Here is a 21,178-nt window from a genome sequence, read left to right as displayed (position 1 = left end):
AATATGTTTCTAACAGAAATTTTCTACCACAGTTTGTAATGCATTTTTTTTGCATTACAAATGGCTCTTCTGGCTTAAGCAACCCTTGCCCTGACTCTGCCATTTGTTTCCATCCTCTTGCCAGAAACTTGGGCAGGAATGAGCAATAGGAACTGCTTAAATCAGCATGGCCATCAAAAAAGTGCATGTCAAATCATCCCAAACCTTACTCCTAGTCATTCTGCTCAATTTTTACATTAGAACCACACGGCAGAAAACTCTGCCAAAAATGCTAAGGAGATACTACACTACTTGATTATTTTGTCAAAAATATGACAGCTTTATAGAAAAATATATTCTTTAAGGTTTTTTATTTCTATTCTTCTTGTTCTTTTGGAAATTAAGGAGACAGCTTATAAAAGACAATTTACACTCAGAAGGTAAAGCAAGTTAAAAGAAAAGTGTACAATTCAATTATTTCATTATTAATTTTCCTTTGACATTCAATAACATGTTTCAGGCACTTAGACACTTTCTTACAACTCAACATTGCAAAAAAATGCCAGTGAATGAAAGGCAAACTCATTACATGGTGAAATGCCTCATTTAAACAGAAAAATGAAAAAAGAATGGAAATTGTAAAACATTACATCCACTTAATGCTTCCATTTTTTAAAAAGCTCATTTAAATTAATTTTTAAAATATGTCATATTGTAGCTAAACCAGCAGGCTGAGACTCATGAAAACTAAGTACCGATCTTGGCTTAGTTACAAATGTCTAAGCAAGTCGTGAACTTTTCTTCACTTTAATTTCTTCTGTGATCACTCCAAGTGCCCACAGCCATGATTACACAAACAGAATCACTCAAGACAGGAATCTGCAAGGCAAAAGCCTCAAGGCAAGCACAAACCCAGAGTTTACTTGGTTCAAACTCCCACATCATCTGATCACAGTTGGGATTTTTTTTTTCCTTGGGCCATGTGGGCTTTCTCAGGACATTCCATTCATTTGTCCAGGCCAAACGTCTCTCACTTTCCAAAGCTCAGCCCACCTCCTTTGAAAAAACGGCAACTTATACACTATGGGAGTGATTCTGCTTAACTGCTACAGAAAACTGCCAAACCCTATGCAGTCAATGGAGAAAGGTAAGTACAGCAGCACTCGTTGCTCTGAACATTCTCCCTACTTCACTCCATTGTCCTTATTGAGAACCAGAATCCAGCAACTGTGGAGTAGTCTGGCTCACGGGCTGTCTTGAACTAAACCACCATAGTCCACATCCCAGACACAGTAGCAAACAGCAAACTTCTGAGCATGGTCCTGAGAAACCTAAAGCACAATACCTTTCAGTGACACAAAGGTCTCCCAAGGCATTCAGATGCTTTTGAAAACACTTCATTGACAAACAGGGGTGACAGTCTACATTTTTAAAATTACTTTCCTCTTAGAATAGATTCCTGCTTCAAAGACATTTAAATCAATGCCTTAATAACTATAATCAAGTTTTAGGAGAGTTGCTTCTCATCAACTCTGAGTGGGAAGAATTTGGTATTTTATCTTTTATGCATATGTTAAAATGCAAAAAAATAATGGAGAACTTTGCAGCTGTGCATTTCAATTGTTTGATACACTTGCCCATTTTACCTCATTTCTTGACTCCTCAAGCAGACTGTTAATTCTTGATAAAGTCTGTAAGTTAGTACTACAGGTTGTTTTTTATTCTATTGGTCAAAAAAGTCCTACAACTGCAGGATCTAATGATGCCTGATTCCTAATGTGTCTGTTTCTCATGATGAACTGCCTCGTCCCCCTCCAATGTCCACTTACCACCTATTCCTTCCCCCATTGCCCGACAGCTGGGCAAAAGGTAGAATGAGCCTGGACTGATCAAGAGCTATGCATATGCTTACTGGCCAGCCACCCAGTGATGAACAGTCAAAAGCAAACGGCCTCTGAGGCTGAAAAAGCCCTTGATGTACAGGCTGTGGAGGCTTCTTAGGCGAATTCATCATCTTTGAGCCCTCCATTGCTTTGCTAAGTCCAAGTAAAGTTGCCCAACAGGAGAAGGAACAATAGACCAAAATGTATACTATCATTCCTTATGGAAATGCAGCCTTGGACATGCAATTTAAAATAACAAATACATAAAATATAAAAATAATCTACCCACAATTATTTTATATGCAGCATATCTGAGAAACTACCCTTCATGCCCACTCCCATTCTCCAGGGTATTTTATGTTTTTATACCGGTTGCCCATTGTTCAAAAGGTCTTCCTTGAAGCGAAGTTTTCTTTCCAGATCCTGAATTACAGCATCTTTTGACCCTTGAATCTCTTCATCTGATGCTATCCTAGCAGTTCTGCCTGTTTTCTTGGGAAATCCCCTGCAAAACAGTACAGGAAAATTCATGAGCTTTCCTGAAATCATTGTTATTTAGAAATTTATCTGGAATCACTGCTATTAGTGAAGAAAATGACATTGTGTCTTTGAAATTAGAGGTCTGGCACCTTACTATGCTGTCCCTTCTAACTCACATCACTGATTAAATGGTTAGTTTAAGGACAAAAGTTGAAACTATGCTTTATTCATGCATTAGTTAAAATAGGGCTCAGGATTGTGTAGTGGTGGCTGTAAACACCATACATTTAAAGAGGAAACTGATGAGCAATGGCAATAAAGCAAAGTGAGAGGAAACATGAAAGAGAAAGCATGACTAGATAAGTGGGGATGGAAGATAAACTAGGTTCCTGTGAAGTACCAGGTGGTTAAAGATCAGAAAGATGTAAGACAAGGAAGTTAATTATTAATTTCCTATATTATTTATTAACTAATTCCTTGTTACAGCTTTGCAATACACAGTGCATAACTTCATGTTTATTCTTCATATCTCTGAACACATACCCAGAAGGCAACATGTAAATGTCATTTCTGAAAGAAGAGCCAGAGACTTCACAGGGTCTAGGTTACACTGGCAAAAAGAAAAATCATCCCTGTAAAGCAGTGTTCAGCAGCAGGGTTTCACAGCGGAATAGCAACCACTTAGCAGTTTGTATTCACAGGGCTAAGGTTTTCCTCATACCAGTCTACAAGTTATGATTGCACATTCAGGATGTCTTGCTCTCATTTTCTGGAATGGCACAGGAAATTTTTTTTCCAGTCTGCACTAATATTTAACACTTTTCAGTAATGTTATGATGGCTGTGTTGCTAGAAATGCCCAATAACGGTGGTTTCTACTGGAGATCAGCTGTTCTTACACAGCTGTGAAGAAATCAACATTGCTATCAGTATTTGAAACTCGTAGCACACCCATTTCTCCAGTGAAGTCATACATTATTGTTTAAAACATCAGTACTGATTCAACATTGGGGGGGGGGGGGTGTTTAAACTTCATCATGAATAGGGCTCAGCCCATTACATGGGAATGACTTACGCAAAATATGGAATCGAATCAAATTGCCAAACTCAGAGGACAGAGATGGAAAAAGTCAGACTAGCATGTAAGGGGTAAACTTCTTTCCAATACACAACTTAATAATTTAATTACCAGCACCAAAATGTTAAACAAGAATCATACAAGGTAACAAATTTTCTTGGATATTGTTCGGTACTATGTTTCCGTAACATGGTTAGAGAAACTTCATTCTTCAGCAAGTGTTTTCAATGGTAATTTTTAGCATTAGTTAAAATGAAACAATACACATATGCTGTCAAAAGCCAAAAAGGAATTAAGTGAATAGATGGAGAAGACAAAAATTGGAAACATTTCTGTCTAAATTCCTAAAACATTTCATATTCTGTTACTGAAAGTAAATTTAAAATGGGAAAATGGTGAAGTTATTGTAAAAAGAACTGCATTTTCACATTAAATCACAGCAGAAGAAGAGCAGACGTTTGCCTAATGTTGCAAAGAGCCAGAGAACAACATCCTTCACCCTAGAAACATTCAGCCGTTAGCTGGAGATCTCAGTCACCAAGCAGAGTAATTGTCTCAGCGTTTCGCTGGGGATCTTCTCAGTCACAGTAACAAGGAAAATCTCTTCCACTCTGTTTTGGGGAAGAAGTGAGGAAAACTATCCCTTCTACAGGGAGATAAGAGAATGCTAAGAGGAAGGGGTAAGGTCTCTTCAAGAGAGAGATGCTTCAGTAACTCAAGAGAGAGATGCTTCAGTAACTCAAGAGATTTGGGGACAGTATATGTAAAGGAAGATATGGAAGGAAAATGGAGAGGAGAAAGTGGGAAGAGGGAATCAGAAGGTAATGTCCCGCAGGAATACTGGACCAACTGCTGGAAGGCTAGTGGGAAGGTGGCATCTGACTCTCTCCTCACAGTCTTTCCCTTTACTTTCCAGCCTCTTACCCCACCCAGCCGAGCACTGCCATGGAACCGAACTTTGTCGCTTTTTAGATACGGACACACACACAAAAAAAATCCGGCCAACTTCAAGGCAGCAAATTTCAAATTTGGCTTCACCTTGAAGAAGTCCTGTGCCAGCCTTTAATGGAGACGTGCATCCTACCTCAAAAATTCCAAGTGATACATTTAAGAAATAGTTTTCATTTCACATTCTTACAGATTTCATACTTGAATGACAAAAAGAGTCTTAGCAGAAAAAGGCCTGCTTATGCTTGCCACTCAATAGGCTGTAAAGGTAAAATGTATAGTTTACCCAAGAAAGTCACAACACTGCACAAAAAGAGGGGGATGGGCTAAGTGCTCTGGAGTGGATTTCAAGTAACAAGTGAAAGCATTTTCTGAAGCATTATCAGTTATCTCTGAAAACAGAAAGCCCCAAGCAAACACACCCATTTTTAAAAGGGGAAGGAGAACCAAGAGAATTACAGGTCATTAAGTTCAACGTCCATACTGAATATAAGAAAACAGTATTACAGTCCATTTCAAAACAATGTAGGATAATAAGGAAATGAAAATTGAATCATATCAAACCTCACATTTCTCTCTCTGTCAGGCTGAAGGGCATGCAGATAGGCAAAAAGAAATAGCTTTGATACACTTCAGTTTATGGCTTCTGAGTAAGCCTTCAGGAGCTGCAGTTAAGTTCCCTAGTAAATCAGGGAAACAGAGTCTGGCTGAAATTTCTTTTATATGGCTGCATAACTATCTGAAAAAGCTATTCAGAGAGTAGCGGGTTTGTTTTTTTTTCTATCAAACTGGAAGAATATAGACCAATAAGCTCTTTCAAAGGTCTATGTATACTAAGTTCAGTACTTAGTATTTGAACCTTAACAACTGGAACAATGAAATAAAAAAGCGTGTTTCTCAAATTGGCTGATGACACTGAACTTGCAGAGGTTGAAACTCATTTGCAGGTAACAACTGTCATTTACAATAAACTTCATAATTAGTCTAGAGGTGGTCTAATGATGACGAAACTCAGGAAAAATGTTCAAAGCATGACAGCAATACAAATGGAAAATTAGCACTAACATATTAAGCCTCTCTCAAGAATCTGTGAGATTAAAACTTGGACAATAACACCATTATTTCAAAAGGAAAAGAAATATAATTCTGGGACACGTTAGCATAAGACATGAAACTTCATTGTTTTCCTTTATTCCTTGCTGTTGGACACTGAATACAGTTTATCCACTGCTCTTCAAGAAAAATACAGCAAATTGGAAAGTTTTAGAACAAGAAAATTGTCAGATGGTTTTAAAACCATAGCTTTTGTGACAAGCTATGTCACACACACACACACAATATCTTGTTTATTTAGGTAGGAAATGAGGAGAATTAAGATAGAGAGGTGAATCAAACATAAAACATCAGAAAATAGCTGGCATTCAATGATTCTCCATGTCTATTGAGGAGGATAAGTAGACAACAGCTTGAAGAGCAACAGGCCTAGCTTCGACAAAAACAATGTAGAGCTCTCCTTTCTCCACCCTCCAACAGTGACAGTTAAACACTGGAACAAGTCATGTAGGGAAGCTAAGGAATTTTATTTAAGAACAAGGTATGCAAATATTTCAGCAATGGCCTGGGGATCCCTGGTGGCTTTTAACAGGAGAGGCAGACACCCTAACAACCTTCCAGATTTCTGGTTATGTGCCAGAACATCCTGAGCTTTACCCAGAGGGTGTGGAAGTGTCATCCAAGACCCAGTCAAGGCAACTTGACTGAAAAATAGATTCTCTTCTCTTTACTTACATTTACAAATAAGTATTTAAGCAAGGAAGTAGTCAGTTTAAAAATGTAATTATAAAAATGAGAATCAGTCAAAATTTCTTCAAATGCCTTTAGAAAACCTCTCTTTCTCTTTCAGGACTACTTTAAATTGGGACAAAAAAAAAAAAAAAAAAAGAAGAGGTGCACGAGGAAATGTAATTCCTCCTGTAGATTCTCTATTTCCACCCCCTCTTTAGAATCTCTTTCTTTCTCTACATATATACACTTTAAAATATATACATAAATATATATATATACATACATACCCCCACACCAAGTTAGCTCTTAAGACATACATTCTTAAGATTAATTTCAAAACGGCTACAAGGCAATGGCAAGAAATAGGAGGTCCTTGGTAAATCTATCCTCCAAAGCACAGCTCCATTCAGCTTGAGAGATGGTTTACATGTCAAGACAGCCTGGCAGCAAACTTTCTTCGGCTGCTTTTGCAAATATTTTTCACCATCCTTACATGCCCTTATCTGGATGCATTAAGTTCGTAAGATTTGTGTCCTGCTTAGTGACTCATCACCTTTCTTTTCATCTTTTCTCAGGGATAATACCAAACAAAACATTCTGCCAATTCATTTATGTATTTGTATGTTCAGAAGGCATATTTCAAGATATTGACACTATTAGTCTCGAGCACACAACCACCACCACAAACGTGCAAAGAAACTATCAGCCTTTGAGAATCAGGCTGCAATTCACATAGATTTTAAGCACCTCTGAAACACGCATCACTTAAGCCACTGAGGGCCTGAATACAGATGTAGATAAAAGCACATAAGTCTGAATTCTTTTGGTCAGAAAGGGTGGAACAGAATTGCCAAAACTCAGTCATTTAATTCATACAGAGATTTTTGACAGCAAAGATTTTTGCAACTTTGTCTTGGCTGTCCTTAGTTTTGAGCATTTGCCCTAACATTTGTTTAGAAAGAAGGCCAAACCAGCAGTACTTTTCATGTTTTAATTACACAGAGTGCACGCTGGATGTGATTCCCTCTTTTCCTGTGTCGCTTTTACAGTGTAAACAAGGGCAACAGGCTGGCTGTTGTTATCCTTCCAAGAACAAATTCCTGTTTGCAGCCAGTATGGCTCAGTTTCACAGAAATCCAAATCAATTTTCTGGTACTGAGGTAATGAACAGTAACTTGATTTTTTCTTTAAAACTAAAGCCTTCCAAAAATACAGCTAATTTCTGCCCACTTAATACATTTTTCACTTACTGTAAGAACAAAGTTACTACAAGCACTGTAACAGGTCACAAACTTTGAAGCTGCAGCTGCATATTAAAATCACTTTAGTCTGATCTTGTCATACAAGCTGTGGAGACCAGGAGTCAGCTCTGTTCAGTAATGTGACGTTACATGCATCTGAATTAAGGGAATGCCTGAGGCACAGACCTGACTAAGGATGACTTGTTCTAAATGAAACAAAGGTAACAAAAGTTCAAGTATTTCTACCACCCAAGAAAAGGTTATGAAACTGTAGTTGAAAAGAAAAAATAAATCATGCCTCAGCATTGGATAGGATCAAGACTGAGATGAATAATATATATTTCTGAGCAAGTTGATCCTTCTTAATGATTAGATACCACAGAGAACAACTCAGCTACAAACTGCATGCCTACCACAAAAATTTATTTTTCTAAGGCTTATCTTTAAAAATGCATTTTTACTCATTAAAAGAGGAATTACTTCTTTTTCATTCTCCTGTTCGAACTGAACTTCCCTACTTGAGCAAGTTATCCCTCTGCCTCATGCTGCACTGGTTACCATAGAAACACAAGTGCCATATGCTTTTCAAAAGATGTCCGCATATTTGGATATCAATTTAAATAATACTACCTATTTTGTAACCGATAACCTTATCTGCATTTATGATTGTTACCAGCTTTATGCTAGAACTGATGGCCAAGAAGAAATCACTAAAGCACTGACTGCTCCTGAACGTAGAAAAGGCTGGCACAGTCCTCATAGCCCTGAAATCTTGAGAAGAACAAGTTAACTGTCAGAAGCATGTGAAGAAAAACCTACACTGGACTCAGAAAAGGTAATATATCCAAAATATTACCCTTTATTCCAGCTGATGAAAGGCTACTGGTTAAGGTCTCCACAACTATCAAGCACTGTACCTGGCTTTTACATTCACAGATGTTTCTGTGGCATTCAGATCTGCTTAAAATAAGGAAGTTATAAAATTAAGTCCTCTGAAAAAAAAAATCTGCAGACCAAAAAAAGCTGCAAAGCAATGCTGCAAACAGCCTGCCTCCCTTTTCAACAGAGAGGTATATGTACTAATTCCCTTAGTTAAGTTCACTTGTCATCTTACAAGATTCTTAATCATCTGCAAATACCATTTAGAAAAAGAACTGAATAAAACCATCTTGAAAATTAAGAATTCCAGATGCAATGATTGTCAGGATACAGTAGATCAGCTATTTTGGCAACTGTCTGTGTGTCTCCATGTTAAATCCTTGATCTCTGCTTTTGAGCAACTTTGATTAGATCTGGGGCACAACCTGGATTTCAAAGTTCAAGAGGAACAAACATGCATTCATCATATTTCAAAAAAGCTGATATGGACATGTATTTCATGATAATCACGTGCATAGGTGTTACATTGTGCAAAAACAAAGACCCCAGTACGAGCTGCTTCTTAGCACAATCAACAAGAAGTGATCTGATATCACAGATAAACCACTCAGGTGTTGGCCTAACAGCCACTAGTAGTATCCGAGCCATGGGAAAAGAAGGTGCAACACAATAAATCAAGAAACTTTAAACAAAAATGGTCTAATGGACAGGAGCAATAGCTTAAGAAAATTGGGGGTTGGGAAGGAATGCAAACACTAATATTTGCTAGAGTTTTTCCAGTTACAGAAATACTTGTTTCAGATATATTTTCCTGAGATCCAGGGATAACTCCAGATGTGACTGAATAGGCAGCATACAGAGATGAGGTGAGCTCCCTCAGAAGCAGGAAAACACCCTGACCTTTTTCCTCAGTTTGATGTTGAAATTCTTAATCAAGGTACTTCTTCCTACATATCGCTACTTTCACATCAATCATACTGTAGGTAACCTCCATTTTTTTACAGTTGTGACAGACATAACTTACAGGAATGGTAAAAGTAAATGTCCAGTCTACATAGGACAGCAATACAGTTGACTCCAAAATGAAAGCTGGCATTTGTACTAGGATACTGTTGAAAGCTGTAAGATAAAAAGATGGAGAAGTGTAGCTTTTCCTCAGAGTTGTGACCATCATTGCTAACTGACTCAAGGAATATAAGGGTTACTAAAATATTTGCTTCAGTGCTATTTGAGACAGAATTCAATGGACAAGTCACAGTACACAGCTGCAAGAAGAGACCAGCAGCTCTGATTCGAAGGGGAAAAAAGTGCAGATGTCTCTCTGATGTTGCTATTTTCATGATTCCCACAGAATCTCCTTTAAGATTTGGATTTAAGGTTCTAGGGATCATTGAAACAGCAGTTGAATTTATTATGCAGAGTGATAAAAGCACTTATTTAATTACATTTTACAAGATACTATAGACAATCTTGTCTTGAAAACAATGTTTTCTCTTCCATTTTCCATTCTTTTCCAGAAAGTCATGTTCTTTCACCAATTCTGTACAGTCAGATTTTTTTCTGTTTGTGACTAAGGTAATACTACTGAAGATATTGACTTTAAGAAAAAGTCCACTTTAAGGAAAAGTGTCTAGTTTAAGAAAATACTGTAATTTTTTAAGTTGCTTTCAAAAGGATATACATATATCTGACAATACATGTTTTTTATACTTAGAAAGAGATTCCATTTCTCCAGGCTGGATGACTCCACACCTTTTTGTAGTAGGATTTACATTCTTATTATTTAAATATTCACTAAATAGCCACTAAATCCTTCTCATGCGATTAATTTTTCTTCCACAAATGCTCACGTGAACTTACCAATGTATGTGCTTACCCAGAATTTCTAAGTATACTTATTTCTCTTCATACAGATATAATTTGTTTTTTCTATGAACAGTGAAGACCAGATTTTAGCTTCTACAGATTTAACTGTGGACAAAACCCCCTCAATTCTAGGTTTCTGTCACATTAACTCTGCTCCCTGCAAGTCTTTTGTAACTGAAAGCTAACCTGAGTCCAACATATCCATCCACCCACCCTAGTGTTTTCTTTAGGTAAAGAAAGGAAGAACTGAGATTTTTAAGAACAATATCCAACAATCTTACTCCAGCCAAGTTTTACTTCAGAAATAATTGACGAGTGTTCATAATTCCCTTAAGTACTTAATTAGCTATGCAGTTCCACCAGCACTTCTCTTTTTTTAATAACACTATGCTCTGGCAAGACATGAATTTATCAAAGCTGCTTCATCAATAAAAAAAAGGTTATTCCCAAAGCTTGTTCAGCTAACACCACCGCAGTCACAGCTTGAAAATGGTGGTCACTACAAAGTGTCTAGAGCTTACTGGAAAGATGATATCTATTTTATTGAACTGATACATTTACCATACAATTATTGCAAATAAATGCTTAAAATATTTAAAGGTGAATTAGTAGGTACTGATGACACAAAGCTGCTTTCCATGATTCGGATGTCCAAATAAAATGTAGTAAATTCATAAGTAGCTATTCCCATGATTCAGGCAAGGCTGTAAGACTAAGTGTTGTTAAAAAACAACAAAAAAACCCACCCCAAACAAACAAAAAAAATCCCAGTGCAATGTTTCCAAATCTATCGACTGGAAAGAACATTCATTTGATCAAACGGGTTTAGATAATGCTGTCACTTCCACAGAGTCTCAGGACCCAAAACCAAGGAAAATGTCAACCCTTAGCTGAAACTTTAGCATGGTATTTACTACTCATGGGCTCACAGAGAGAGTATGGGGATGGAAGAAAGAGTTAGAAATGTTTTGTCTGACCTCTTATGTAAAAAAGGCACAACTCCTCCTTGGGTTAATTTTTCTTTTAAGTAGAACAAAGATGATACATACACTGGAAGAGAAATGCCTGAAGAAAGCTGATGGATGGAAGGTCTGACTCCATGAGGAGAAATGAAGACTCTGCTGTTTTTTATACCACCACTGTATTTTCCTTTTTACAGAAAACTTCACTGATGCTGCCTCTGACCATACTCAAAAATAATTACCTCCACCTGAAATGTTTTTTACTTTACCTTTATTCTGCTTCTACCACAAAAGCAATCTGAAGAAAATAAGAATGATGCCTAAGTACTGATTCTGAGGAGCAGATCTGTAATTGTGCTAAGATTTAATAATGAAACAATCATTGAAATGTATGAAAAGTTAAACAATTTTTCAATAAATTCCACAGTATATCAAGATGCATAGCTTATGAAAATAGTCTGCAGAATTTCTTACTCTGCCAAACAATGTTTTGTGGTAATTACAAGAGACCCTGACAAGGCTAAATATTTATTGTTTTCTTTCAGATATTTGGCTACCAGTGTCACAGCACCTATGCCTGGGAAAGAAGAGAGTAAACAACCATCGTAAAAAGACCATGTAATCAAAATATGAACAGTTATTTACCAACCCTGAAATACACACACAAAAAAGACAAGGCAAGAGAAAGGAGCCATGAAAACATTGAAAGTAGACAGGAAAACTGTTTTAAGAGCATTTTATCTGCTAGAGGCACTTGATAGGAAAGTGTTGAAGTATCTAAATGCAATGACAGGTCTGTGTCTACTTCCACTGATGTTAAAATATAATAAATAATGAAGTTATTGTCTAAAAAGGAAATCCTACCACTTCAAACAGTGTATTTGGAGTGTCTAGTAAAAAAATGTACCTCCTTTTCATGAAAGGTGTTTCAAACTCTGCCTAGTTCACTTTCAGCAACCCACTATCATATTCTTAGTATCACCACCATATGACTGAAGCAGAGTCAAAGAAGCAGAGACAAAGCTAAATGGCTTGACTAGCATTTTAGATGCTGAGCTGAAGCAAAACTTTGAATGCTTCAATTCCTTCCTCGGACCCAGTCTGTACAGCACACTGTCAGGAAACAGTATCATCCTTTTCAGTCAATGGATCTTGGAGATCATGCAGTACATGGTGAGACTACAGGCTGAGGTTATAGGATACTGTGAGTGGCTCAAAACGCACAATGTCTCAGAAAGATAAATGTGTTCAAGAAGAGAGGATTTGTGAGCATGGAGCAAAAGATGAGGGAAAAGAAGGAAAAAGTGAAAGTAGGGGAAAAAAAAGAACTGAGACTGTAGCACAAAGCAAAGATACCAAAAGCAGTGGGGGAAAGGGAGGCAAGAAGAATTGTTCAGGAGTGGTATGAGAATGATGGGAAACAGAATGATTTACTCAGCAAGACACACCAGACTTTAGTAACCTACACAATAAAATGAAAAAGGAGAGGCCAGGGAAAAATTGGCATCAAAGATACATAACAACAGATATTTTTTTGCATCATGCAGTATATCTTTTACTATGTTTTAATGTTATAATTCAGATGACAAATGCTCATCGTACATATATACACACACATGTGTATATACATAAATTATACACACATACATTCAGTATGGTTAATGTGATCCAGCTCCCATCTGGACTACATTTCCTGAGGGAATGCAGGCCAAACAGCCAACCACCTCATTCTCAGCTCAGAGCCTGAGGCTGCTGCCTTGTCGCGGGGGATAGATACACCATCACGTGCACACCCAGACTGGCTGCTAGGCTTGGGGAAGTGAGGGGCATGGGGAAAGGGGAAGCATCCTTGCAGAGTTGTCCCTCTGTCCAAAGATCAAAGGGAATGAGAAAGAGCACAGCTAATGCCTCAGGTGAGAACATGTGTGAATGTAGCATAACAGCGAAAGAGGGACACGGCAGAGGCTCGATCTGCTGCTGTCACCCTCACAGAAAGGAACTTGAAAGAGAATCCAGTTCCTATCCAGAGCTATATAGCTGTACTAGAGCCTTTGCTGGAAAATCAGGGGTAATTGCAGGCTTTTGTGGGCTGTGCTTACCTGTCAAGCTGTCAGTAAATTAATCATGCAACTTTCAGCAGTCATTATCAATAGAGAAACTCAGCCAGTGCAAAGAACACACTAAGACAGAAAATCACAACTATTATGACTGCAAGGGCAAACTGTACTATTTATTCATTTTTCTCCTAAATCTGTTTTATGGCCAGACTCCATAATGAATGAGCTATATGACAGAAATCAAGATAAAGAAATGCTTTTTAAAGCATATACATGATTTATTACTTTGATATCTGCTTTCTTTCTTCTCTTCCTTTTCATATCTTGGACTGAAATAACAGAAGTTCCCACCGCAACAGTATGTAGCTGAGCAAGTCACCTAGATACCGTAGATATGTTTAGACAAACTTCTAGACAAAGTTATAAATAAGCCTTGGATACAGCTATTCTCATTTTTGTTCTTCAGCACGTCTCTTTGTTCTCTAAGGATGGAATGAGAGTCTAGTGCCAGTGGAAAGACAAACTGATCTATGATGGGAGCTGACATGCTCCAAAATACTATTTTGGCCTTTAGAGAAGACAAAAGGGGAAAACAAGTATGCAGAGTTGTTAGGGGGAGGGATTCTGTTTGTTTTTATGCACTGCTTTTCTAAATCCCCTCCTAAACCCTTTTCCAAACATCCTCAGAACAAAAACTCTAGCAAAAAGTCAGTATATCTTTATGACCACTTTGTTGTCAGATGTATACTTTAATACCTTATACTTTAAGTATCACAAAGCTATAGGGACTTCTAAACAATGCTCACTTTACTTGATACTTCTCTATCTGCAAATGTAATAGGAACATAGACTGCAAGCATCACTGAATATGTGACTTTAAAAGAACCGGGTCATGAAGAGGGTTTTCTTGGATCTCCTTCCACCGCCCTGGGCACGCAGAGTCTTTTGCTGCTGCTCTCATATTTTCATCAACTCAAATTTAAACCTTTAGCTTCTCCTCTTTTGTGTTCCCACTGTAGGACTCTTTCAGACCCTCACTTCTGTGAGGGTTGGAAAACTATATTCCATCTCTAGCACAGAGGCATTTGCAAATAATTCACACATCTCTCACTCTCAGGTAGCAGTTAACAGCAAAAGGACCCTAGAAAAGTATAAAATGAAGCAAGTGCAATTATCTTCACTACAATCTTCAGTACAGTCAAACTCAAGGAGCTCATTAGCTGATACTTACGGAGGCGTCACTCCTTTTGGGAGGCCTAATGCGTTGACAGAAATGGGTGGTGGCTGGGATGGGAGCATGGAGCTGAGAAAAGCTGCTGGAGACTGGCTGGAATTAGGAAATCTGGGAGCTGGAGACAGGCTGTGGGAAGGTGAAGAAAGTGAAGGAAGGGGAGGGGGTGGTGGAGGTGGAAGTGGAAAGGAATCACACACTGGATATGTCGCGGTTGGACTAAAGACAGGTGGAGGTGGGGGAGGAGGGGATGGAGAAGAAGGAGACCAGGCGTATTCCCCTTCTGGAGCAAACTGCTGAGAGAAAGGGGGAACAGGCACTCTCCCAAACTGTTTCTGAGAAGCAGTTGGAGACATAGGAGAAGGAAGGCTGGATGTAGATGATCCCGAAGATGGAGTCACATAACCTGAAGCAGGGCTGATGTTCTGAGCAGCAATGAACTGCTTAGGCCGAGCATAGTTGAAGGAACTGGAAGACTGCATGGTTGGGGAAGTATGAGAGTTAAGAATACTCATTGGCACAGGAGAGGTGACAGACTGGCTGGACTCAAGCTCCTGAAAGGAGGGGGGAGGAGGAAAGGAAGGAGAAGAGGGAGGGTGCTGCTGACGATGATCAGGTTGCTGTTGGTGACGATACCACTGGCCACTTTCTTGCTCCAGACGAATTTGGTTCTGTAGCTGCTGTATTTTTATAGGGTCCCTGTAGGAAGGAAAAATAGACAAAAAGATGATCAGACATGCAGTGCTGGTTGGGGAGGAGGTAGAAGTTCCACTGATCTATGGTCTAGGAAAATCAGAAGGCGAGGAAAGTTCAAAGCGTTTGCATATCTTGCATAGTCCTATTTCTTCAGAGCTAAAACATTGCTATAAAAGTCCATTTTTTGAGCTCAAGAAGGGGGGGAAAAGTATTTGCCTAATAAAAGTTAGCAGAACCTTCAATTCGTAAAAAATGTAAATTATAAGACAATTTGAAGACGCTTAGGATATTTTAAAGGAGCAATTCAGATAATATAAGTAATGGTAAAAATGTTGAATTTCTTAACAAGGTTTCTTTTAAGTTCTTGCCTATTTCATTCAATGGCCCTCTTTCAATAGTAAGCCTCAGATATTTACCAAAGTGACAACTTCAGCCTTGATTTCTGCTGTAGGCTCTGTAGGCTGATTGGACAGACTTCATTACTGCCATACTTTTAATGAAGTACTTGGAGACAAGGGACAAACTTTTGTGTGAGAACCATCCATGTATTTGTAGATGAGCAAAGAAGACTTCGAAGAAATATTTGTAACCTAAGGAAACGGTGAACTAAGCTTCCCCATGTCTTTACTCCCACTTTTTTTTCCAGGCTTTATTCTTAACTGTAGGTCCTAAACATATCTTAGTAGATACTGAATACAGTTCTGAGGAATTGCTAATTGCAGTACTATCAGCTCAAATGGAAATGAGAATTTCTTTTAGAAATGCAGACATTCACTAGCAGAACAATAAAGTCTAGAAAACTAATATGCAGCAGCACTCAAAACTGTTAATTAAGTAAAAAAAAAAAAAAGAAAAACAAAATGTTCAGCAGTGAAGCAAAGCAGACCATGTGCTGGCTTTTGTTTTTGTCCACAATACAGTTGTTTGAATGACATTGAGATCAAATTAACTGTGTGGTCTATCATCTTAAAATACATCAGACTGACTTGCTTAAAAATTGTCATGTTCCAGCTGGAAATCATAACTTTATCTCAATACTCCAGATGTCCACAAAGTTTCAGCATATGCACATACACCTTTTCTGTATATTTAATATATAAATACTTTATTATATACAAGTGTGTCATTGTTTATATATAATTTAGGTCATTTAAGCAGAAATTTTAGAAGCTGTCTGCTTAATGCATGGCATATGAATGTATGATTCTGGCACAATAATATACTTTTGTTGGTAGCAACAAAATTAGAAATGGTAATATCATCATACTTTCCACTCTAAGATTAATTTTGATATTCCAACCATCCACATTTCCCAGAAAATGTTTTCTGACAATAATTCTGCTTATGATCTCAGGCCAAAGGAGACTGTTCAGATAAGAAAAAGGGGAGCAAGATTGCTTAGGAGAGAAAACTGAAAAATCAGTCATTTACATTTAACGGTTGCTTTTTTCTTTTTTTGTCATAAAGATGGTTCAATTCTAGCAGCATCAGTCATCTCACCAACAATACATATTTCAGTACTTAAGAGGAGATTGCATTTTCCTTTTTAATTAAATCAGCAACAAAAACATCGAAATGTTGTAGTTCACTTGTAAATTTTATATTCTTTTTTTACTGTTGACAATAGAGTCTCTAAATCCCTATCAGTTCAACTTTTCACTCCATAGGACATGGGCTGAACCTTATTCTTTGATTTTTGCTAAATTACATAAAAGCCTGCTTTCCCTAAATGGGCTAAAGCAGCACAATTTTAGTTCCCATCATCATTTGACTTTCTTGGCTGATGACAGAAATACTTCAGGTCACCTCTGATTGGAAGGAGAAGGTCCTGTAAGATTACCACTTTCAGCTCATTCTGAATCTTTAGTCTGAATATTTGCAGACTTACTGTGCAACACCTCTAAAATTATTTACAAATAATACTTATTTTATTTTCCATCATAATCACCCCCAATAATTTTTTTATTTATTACAGAGAGGCTAAGGTTAAAAAAAAAATGGGGGAAATTTAGTATTATAAATGGTGCATTGAATAGAGAAGCAGCTTAGCTGTCTTCAACACTCATATGTTTACCCAACATGTGCTGAAAGCAAGTCAGAATGTCTTGTCTTGGGACTTTTTTATTTTCATTGCCAAGTCACATGGCGATGTGCCCAGCCAACAGCATAACACAAATTACCATCTATGGCCCTGTCAATGGTAAGTATACTACTACAGTGCCTGCCACTGAACTGCTGCTGTACCAGTCCGGGCAGAAGTAAAGACCAGATTCGTGGTATGTCTACAAAAGGTTGGCAGGCAAATGTGAGGTTGCTCTGCTCTCACACTAAGCTTGACTTGAGGCCACAGGAATATACGTGCCTGTAAGTCAGGGTTTATTAGCTCAGGACAGCACTAATTCCATTTGCAAAGCTTTTGATCAGCTTAGGGTCCAGACAAAGCAAGTGCATATCTGCTTGAAAAATAACATGCAGACATAATCATTATCACATCAGTCCACGTAGCAAAAACCATAAAGAACTTCTTAGAGCAAATTTTCATTCCAGTGTAGAAATGCACGATCCTTGTCTGCAAAGGAATGTTCTCCACCTCAGAGCTATTCTTTTAACAGCAGATACTGCCCTAGACTTATTAATTTCTTGAGCAGATGTATCCTAGGGATGTGTCATTATGAAGAAGAAAAAAAAAGAAAAGAATAATAAAGTCACAAGTGTTCCTTTGCAATGACACCGACAGCAATGGAAGCTCTACATAGGTAGGTCCCTGAAAGATAATGCTGCTGTGCCACAGATATAGAGAGCCCAGCAGTCAAAATTATGCAAGGGAATTGGTCTGCTATGTTGCCCTCGTCAGTAGGGAAACAAAGAAGGGAATTAAAGAGAGTTCAGTTTTTGGATTAGATTACAGGAAAAATTAGTTTAATTGTAATTACATCCTCTTTCCAATTAGCTGAAATATGTTTTGTAATCCCAGTGTTTTAAAGGGCACACATGCTTTCAGGGAACACATCAAGCCTGTTTAAACAATAGAGAATAAAACTTATTTTCTCATGTGGAGTTTTTGGTTTTGCAAAAAAATTAATTATAACAATGTAAGAATGAACATCTGGAAGTAAATTTTTAGTAAAATTCAATCAGCCAATGGCAAAAGTAAGTAATTTTAAAAATCACAACTAGGGTAAAGCAAATATTGAGAAATTTCGGCAACTTACTGAAAAGCAGGCCTAGTAGTACATAAATATTTTCAAAAGGTCTGCTTCAGTATTTGTGATTTTTTTTTTCCAATACCAGATATTCTTAACCAAGATTTTTATATACATTTTCAGATGTTCTAATAGGTATGCTAAAACAGTTAAAGAAATGCAAACAGTAAAGCAATAATATTTTAATGGAAGCAGATACTTGTTGCAACAGAGGTGAGGTTTCTGGCCTGCATTGCCTGTAAGAACAGTTGCATGCACAGGTTTGGTTCCAGGCACTTGGAACTTGCTCAGTAAGGTGATGATTTTCAGAGCTAAATGATAGCGAGAAACATTTGAAAAGATATGTTCAAAGGGAAGACTAGAGACATTAGGTTTCTTGGTGGGCAGCTACAGAATACTATCTTTTTAAAAGCAAAACACTCTGACTGTATGAGAAAATAGTGGACAGAGGTGATCAGAATCTTCTCTAAGGATGTCAATACATACAGCATATTTTAATAGTTACTCAAGAATTCACGATCTGAGGTGTGCACTTGGTTTAGATCATAATAGGCTGTTTCATCTTTTTATGCCACTTTCATAATGGTTTTCCTTCCTGATACCCTCTTTGTATCACGCTGTTTTGAAATTAATAGAGCAGTCCTCAACTTTGAGAGCTAAACTGGTAACAACCACCATCAGGAACCATAACTCCAAGTGCCTGGACACAGTGCTATGGAGGAGGGGAGGTAGGTAGATGGTTGTACATCTCTGAAAGTCTCAATAGGAACTGGCTGCTGGATTGCAGGGATGTTAGAGCAGATGGCATTTTCAGGGATGCAATAAATCCTTCATACTGAAAGTTCCCTGTCAGGCTCATTCACAGGTTCCCAATATTAGGATATGTACCAGCTTTATTTTTATCTTACATCTCTGGGTTTGTGAAGAGCATAAAAAAAATTTATTTAGAGGAACAATGCCCCTCTTCTGGGAGGCACCCTACTATTTGCAGTTTTCCAGACTATCTATCTCGGAGGGTGATGTTCTCCAAAGGTAGGGGGATACTGTCCAAGCCTTGAGGGAATCAGTCGTACACAAAATGAACCCTATCCAAGTAGTGTCTACCACAAAGTGTGGTAAGGGTATTGAAGTTTATTCAGTGTTTTACAACACAATATATGAAGTAGATTGAAATAAACCACCACAGATAAAGAACTGCAATTAAATAAATTTTTCTATCTTATAACTTTTTAAAATTTCTGATTTTGGCCCTCCTGATCTTAACAAAAGAAAAGGAGCAAATGGAAAGCAGATGAAGAAAAGCAATTTTTGTTTGAAAGAAAGAGTCCTATCTATCTCATGTATGGAAGAATAATGGGCTCACTTCTACCTCAAGTCATTCCTGAGCAAAAGCAGACTGGCCGCTTCACAATCCTACCAGTGATCTGCCCTTTGAGAAACAGACGGTGCAGTTCTACAGCAATATACAAAACATATCTCTGAAACAAAAGTACAGGAATATTTTGAATGAAAATAACCAGAATTAACCACAACTTTAAAAGCTTGAGCTAGTTTTCTAAATTAAGATTTGAAACCAATGCCAGAAAACCTCTGTATTTGTATTTTGGTGTAACAACTACTTGCCTCCACGAAACCTACCTTCCAATGAAGACCTAGCTTCTAACTCAATACTACTGCTTCAGAATAATGCCAGAGCTCTACCAAAAGTGAAACAGTCACCATCATGCTGCATTAAAAGGCAAGGGCTCGTCTCAGGTAACACTGACTTCCATGTCAGCAAGTATCTGTGTTTAGATATATTTATATATGTATATATTTATATCTATACTGAGATATTTATACAATAAAATCCAGGATGGAATATTTTTTCGTAATTTATTAAAATCAGAATGTATAACATACCATTGTATCTCTGTAGTTCCCTGGCAACCCAACTGCATAGCTGGTAGGCAAAGAAGGAACGGAGAATTGGAAGCAGTGGGAGCTTGGGAGCTGCTGTGGTTCCCTCACTAGGTAAGACTCACAGTGCTTCAGCATCTGTGGCTCTTGGGCAGCTCTCATAGCAGACTTGCTAGGTCTTGTTAAAGCTAGCTCTTGAACACACTGGTTAATTTGCTTTCTACAACCACAACATTTGTATTTTACTGGTATAAACAGTACTGTTGAAAATGAGTAATTTTCTAAAGTTCTGACAGTTACTATTTAAGAGACTGAAATGCGCATACCAACTCATCCAAAATTTGATAGTAGTCACTGATATCTGGAGTTGTACTCTGACAAAATTCCTAATATAATTTAAGGCTTTCCACCAGATTTATCAATGGTTGAGAGTTGTTAAAAATGAAAACAACAACTTAAGCTAGCAGTGAATTAATTAACAGCTGTACTGAAAATAAATACTCAGAATACAAAAGTAATTCCAACTAAACTGTCCACTGAAGGAATATCTACTCATTTTTAGAAATGTTAAAAATGTACATATATGACAAGGCAAGAAGGTGAAGTAAAGGGAGAATGGATCCCCCTTTTTACAAAAACTCCAGAGTGTTCAACACAGACAGACTTCAGGCTGTATTAATATAAGTATGTTTACTCAAGCATTAAGTTTCCTGATGCTGAGCAATCCCTTATATTGTGAGAAAGAAATGCGGACTGGTTTAAATCCTGCAAGTGTTCGCATTTATGTAAGACTGCAATTATCAGTTAAAATAAGAACTGGGGGAACGGGATGGATGGAAAAACAAAAACCAGCACCAGTTTGGGTTCTACCCTGCAAACATTCAGAGATAATTTTTGTCTATACTAACAGATTTCAGGGAGGATGCAGGTTGTCACTTACAATTTAATCCTCGTGCTGAATAACTACAGAGCTATAACCAGGAACCATCTCC

General features: G+C 37.7%; 1 protein-coding gene across 8 annotated transcripts in view; it reads right to left on the bottom strand.

Moving 5' to 3' along the window:
- Positions 1 to 21,178, bottom strand: part of PALLD (palladin, cytoskeletal associated protein) — a 211,482-nt gene that overhangs the window by 23,264 nt on the left and 167,040 nt on the right. For 7 of the 8 annotated variants that reach the window (XM_052778772.1, XM_052778782.1, XM_052778791.1 and 4 more), the window contains 2 exons: positions 14,389 to 15,087; positions 2,232 to 2,367 (listed from right to left, as the gene is read on the bottom strand). In XM_052778772.1, coding sequence (XP_052634732.1) covers positions 2,232 to 2,367; positions 14,389 to 15,087 — 835 coding nt within the window. The remainder of the gene's footprint in view (positions 1 to 2,231; positions 2,368 to 14,388; positions 15,088 to 21,178) is intronic. The other variant, XM_052778815.1, reaches the window with a different exon arrangement.

Source organism: Harpia harpyja, chromosome 2, assembly GCF_026419915.1.
Source record: "Harpia harpyja isolate bHarHar1 chromosome 2, bHarHar1 primary haplotype, whole genome shotgun sequence".
Classification (NCBI taxonomy): Eukaryota; Metazoa; Chordata; class Aves; order Accipitriformes; family Accipitridae; genus Harpia; species Harpia harpyja.
This window is presented reverse-complemented; position numbering and strand designations above follow the sequence as displayed.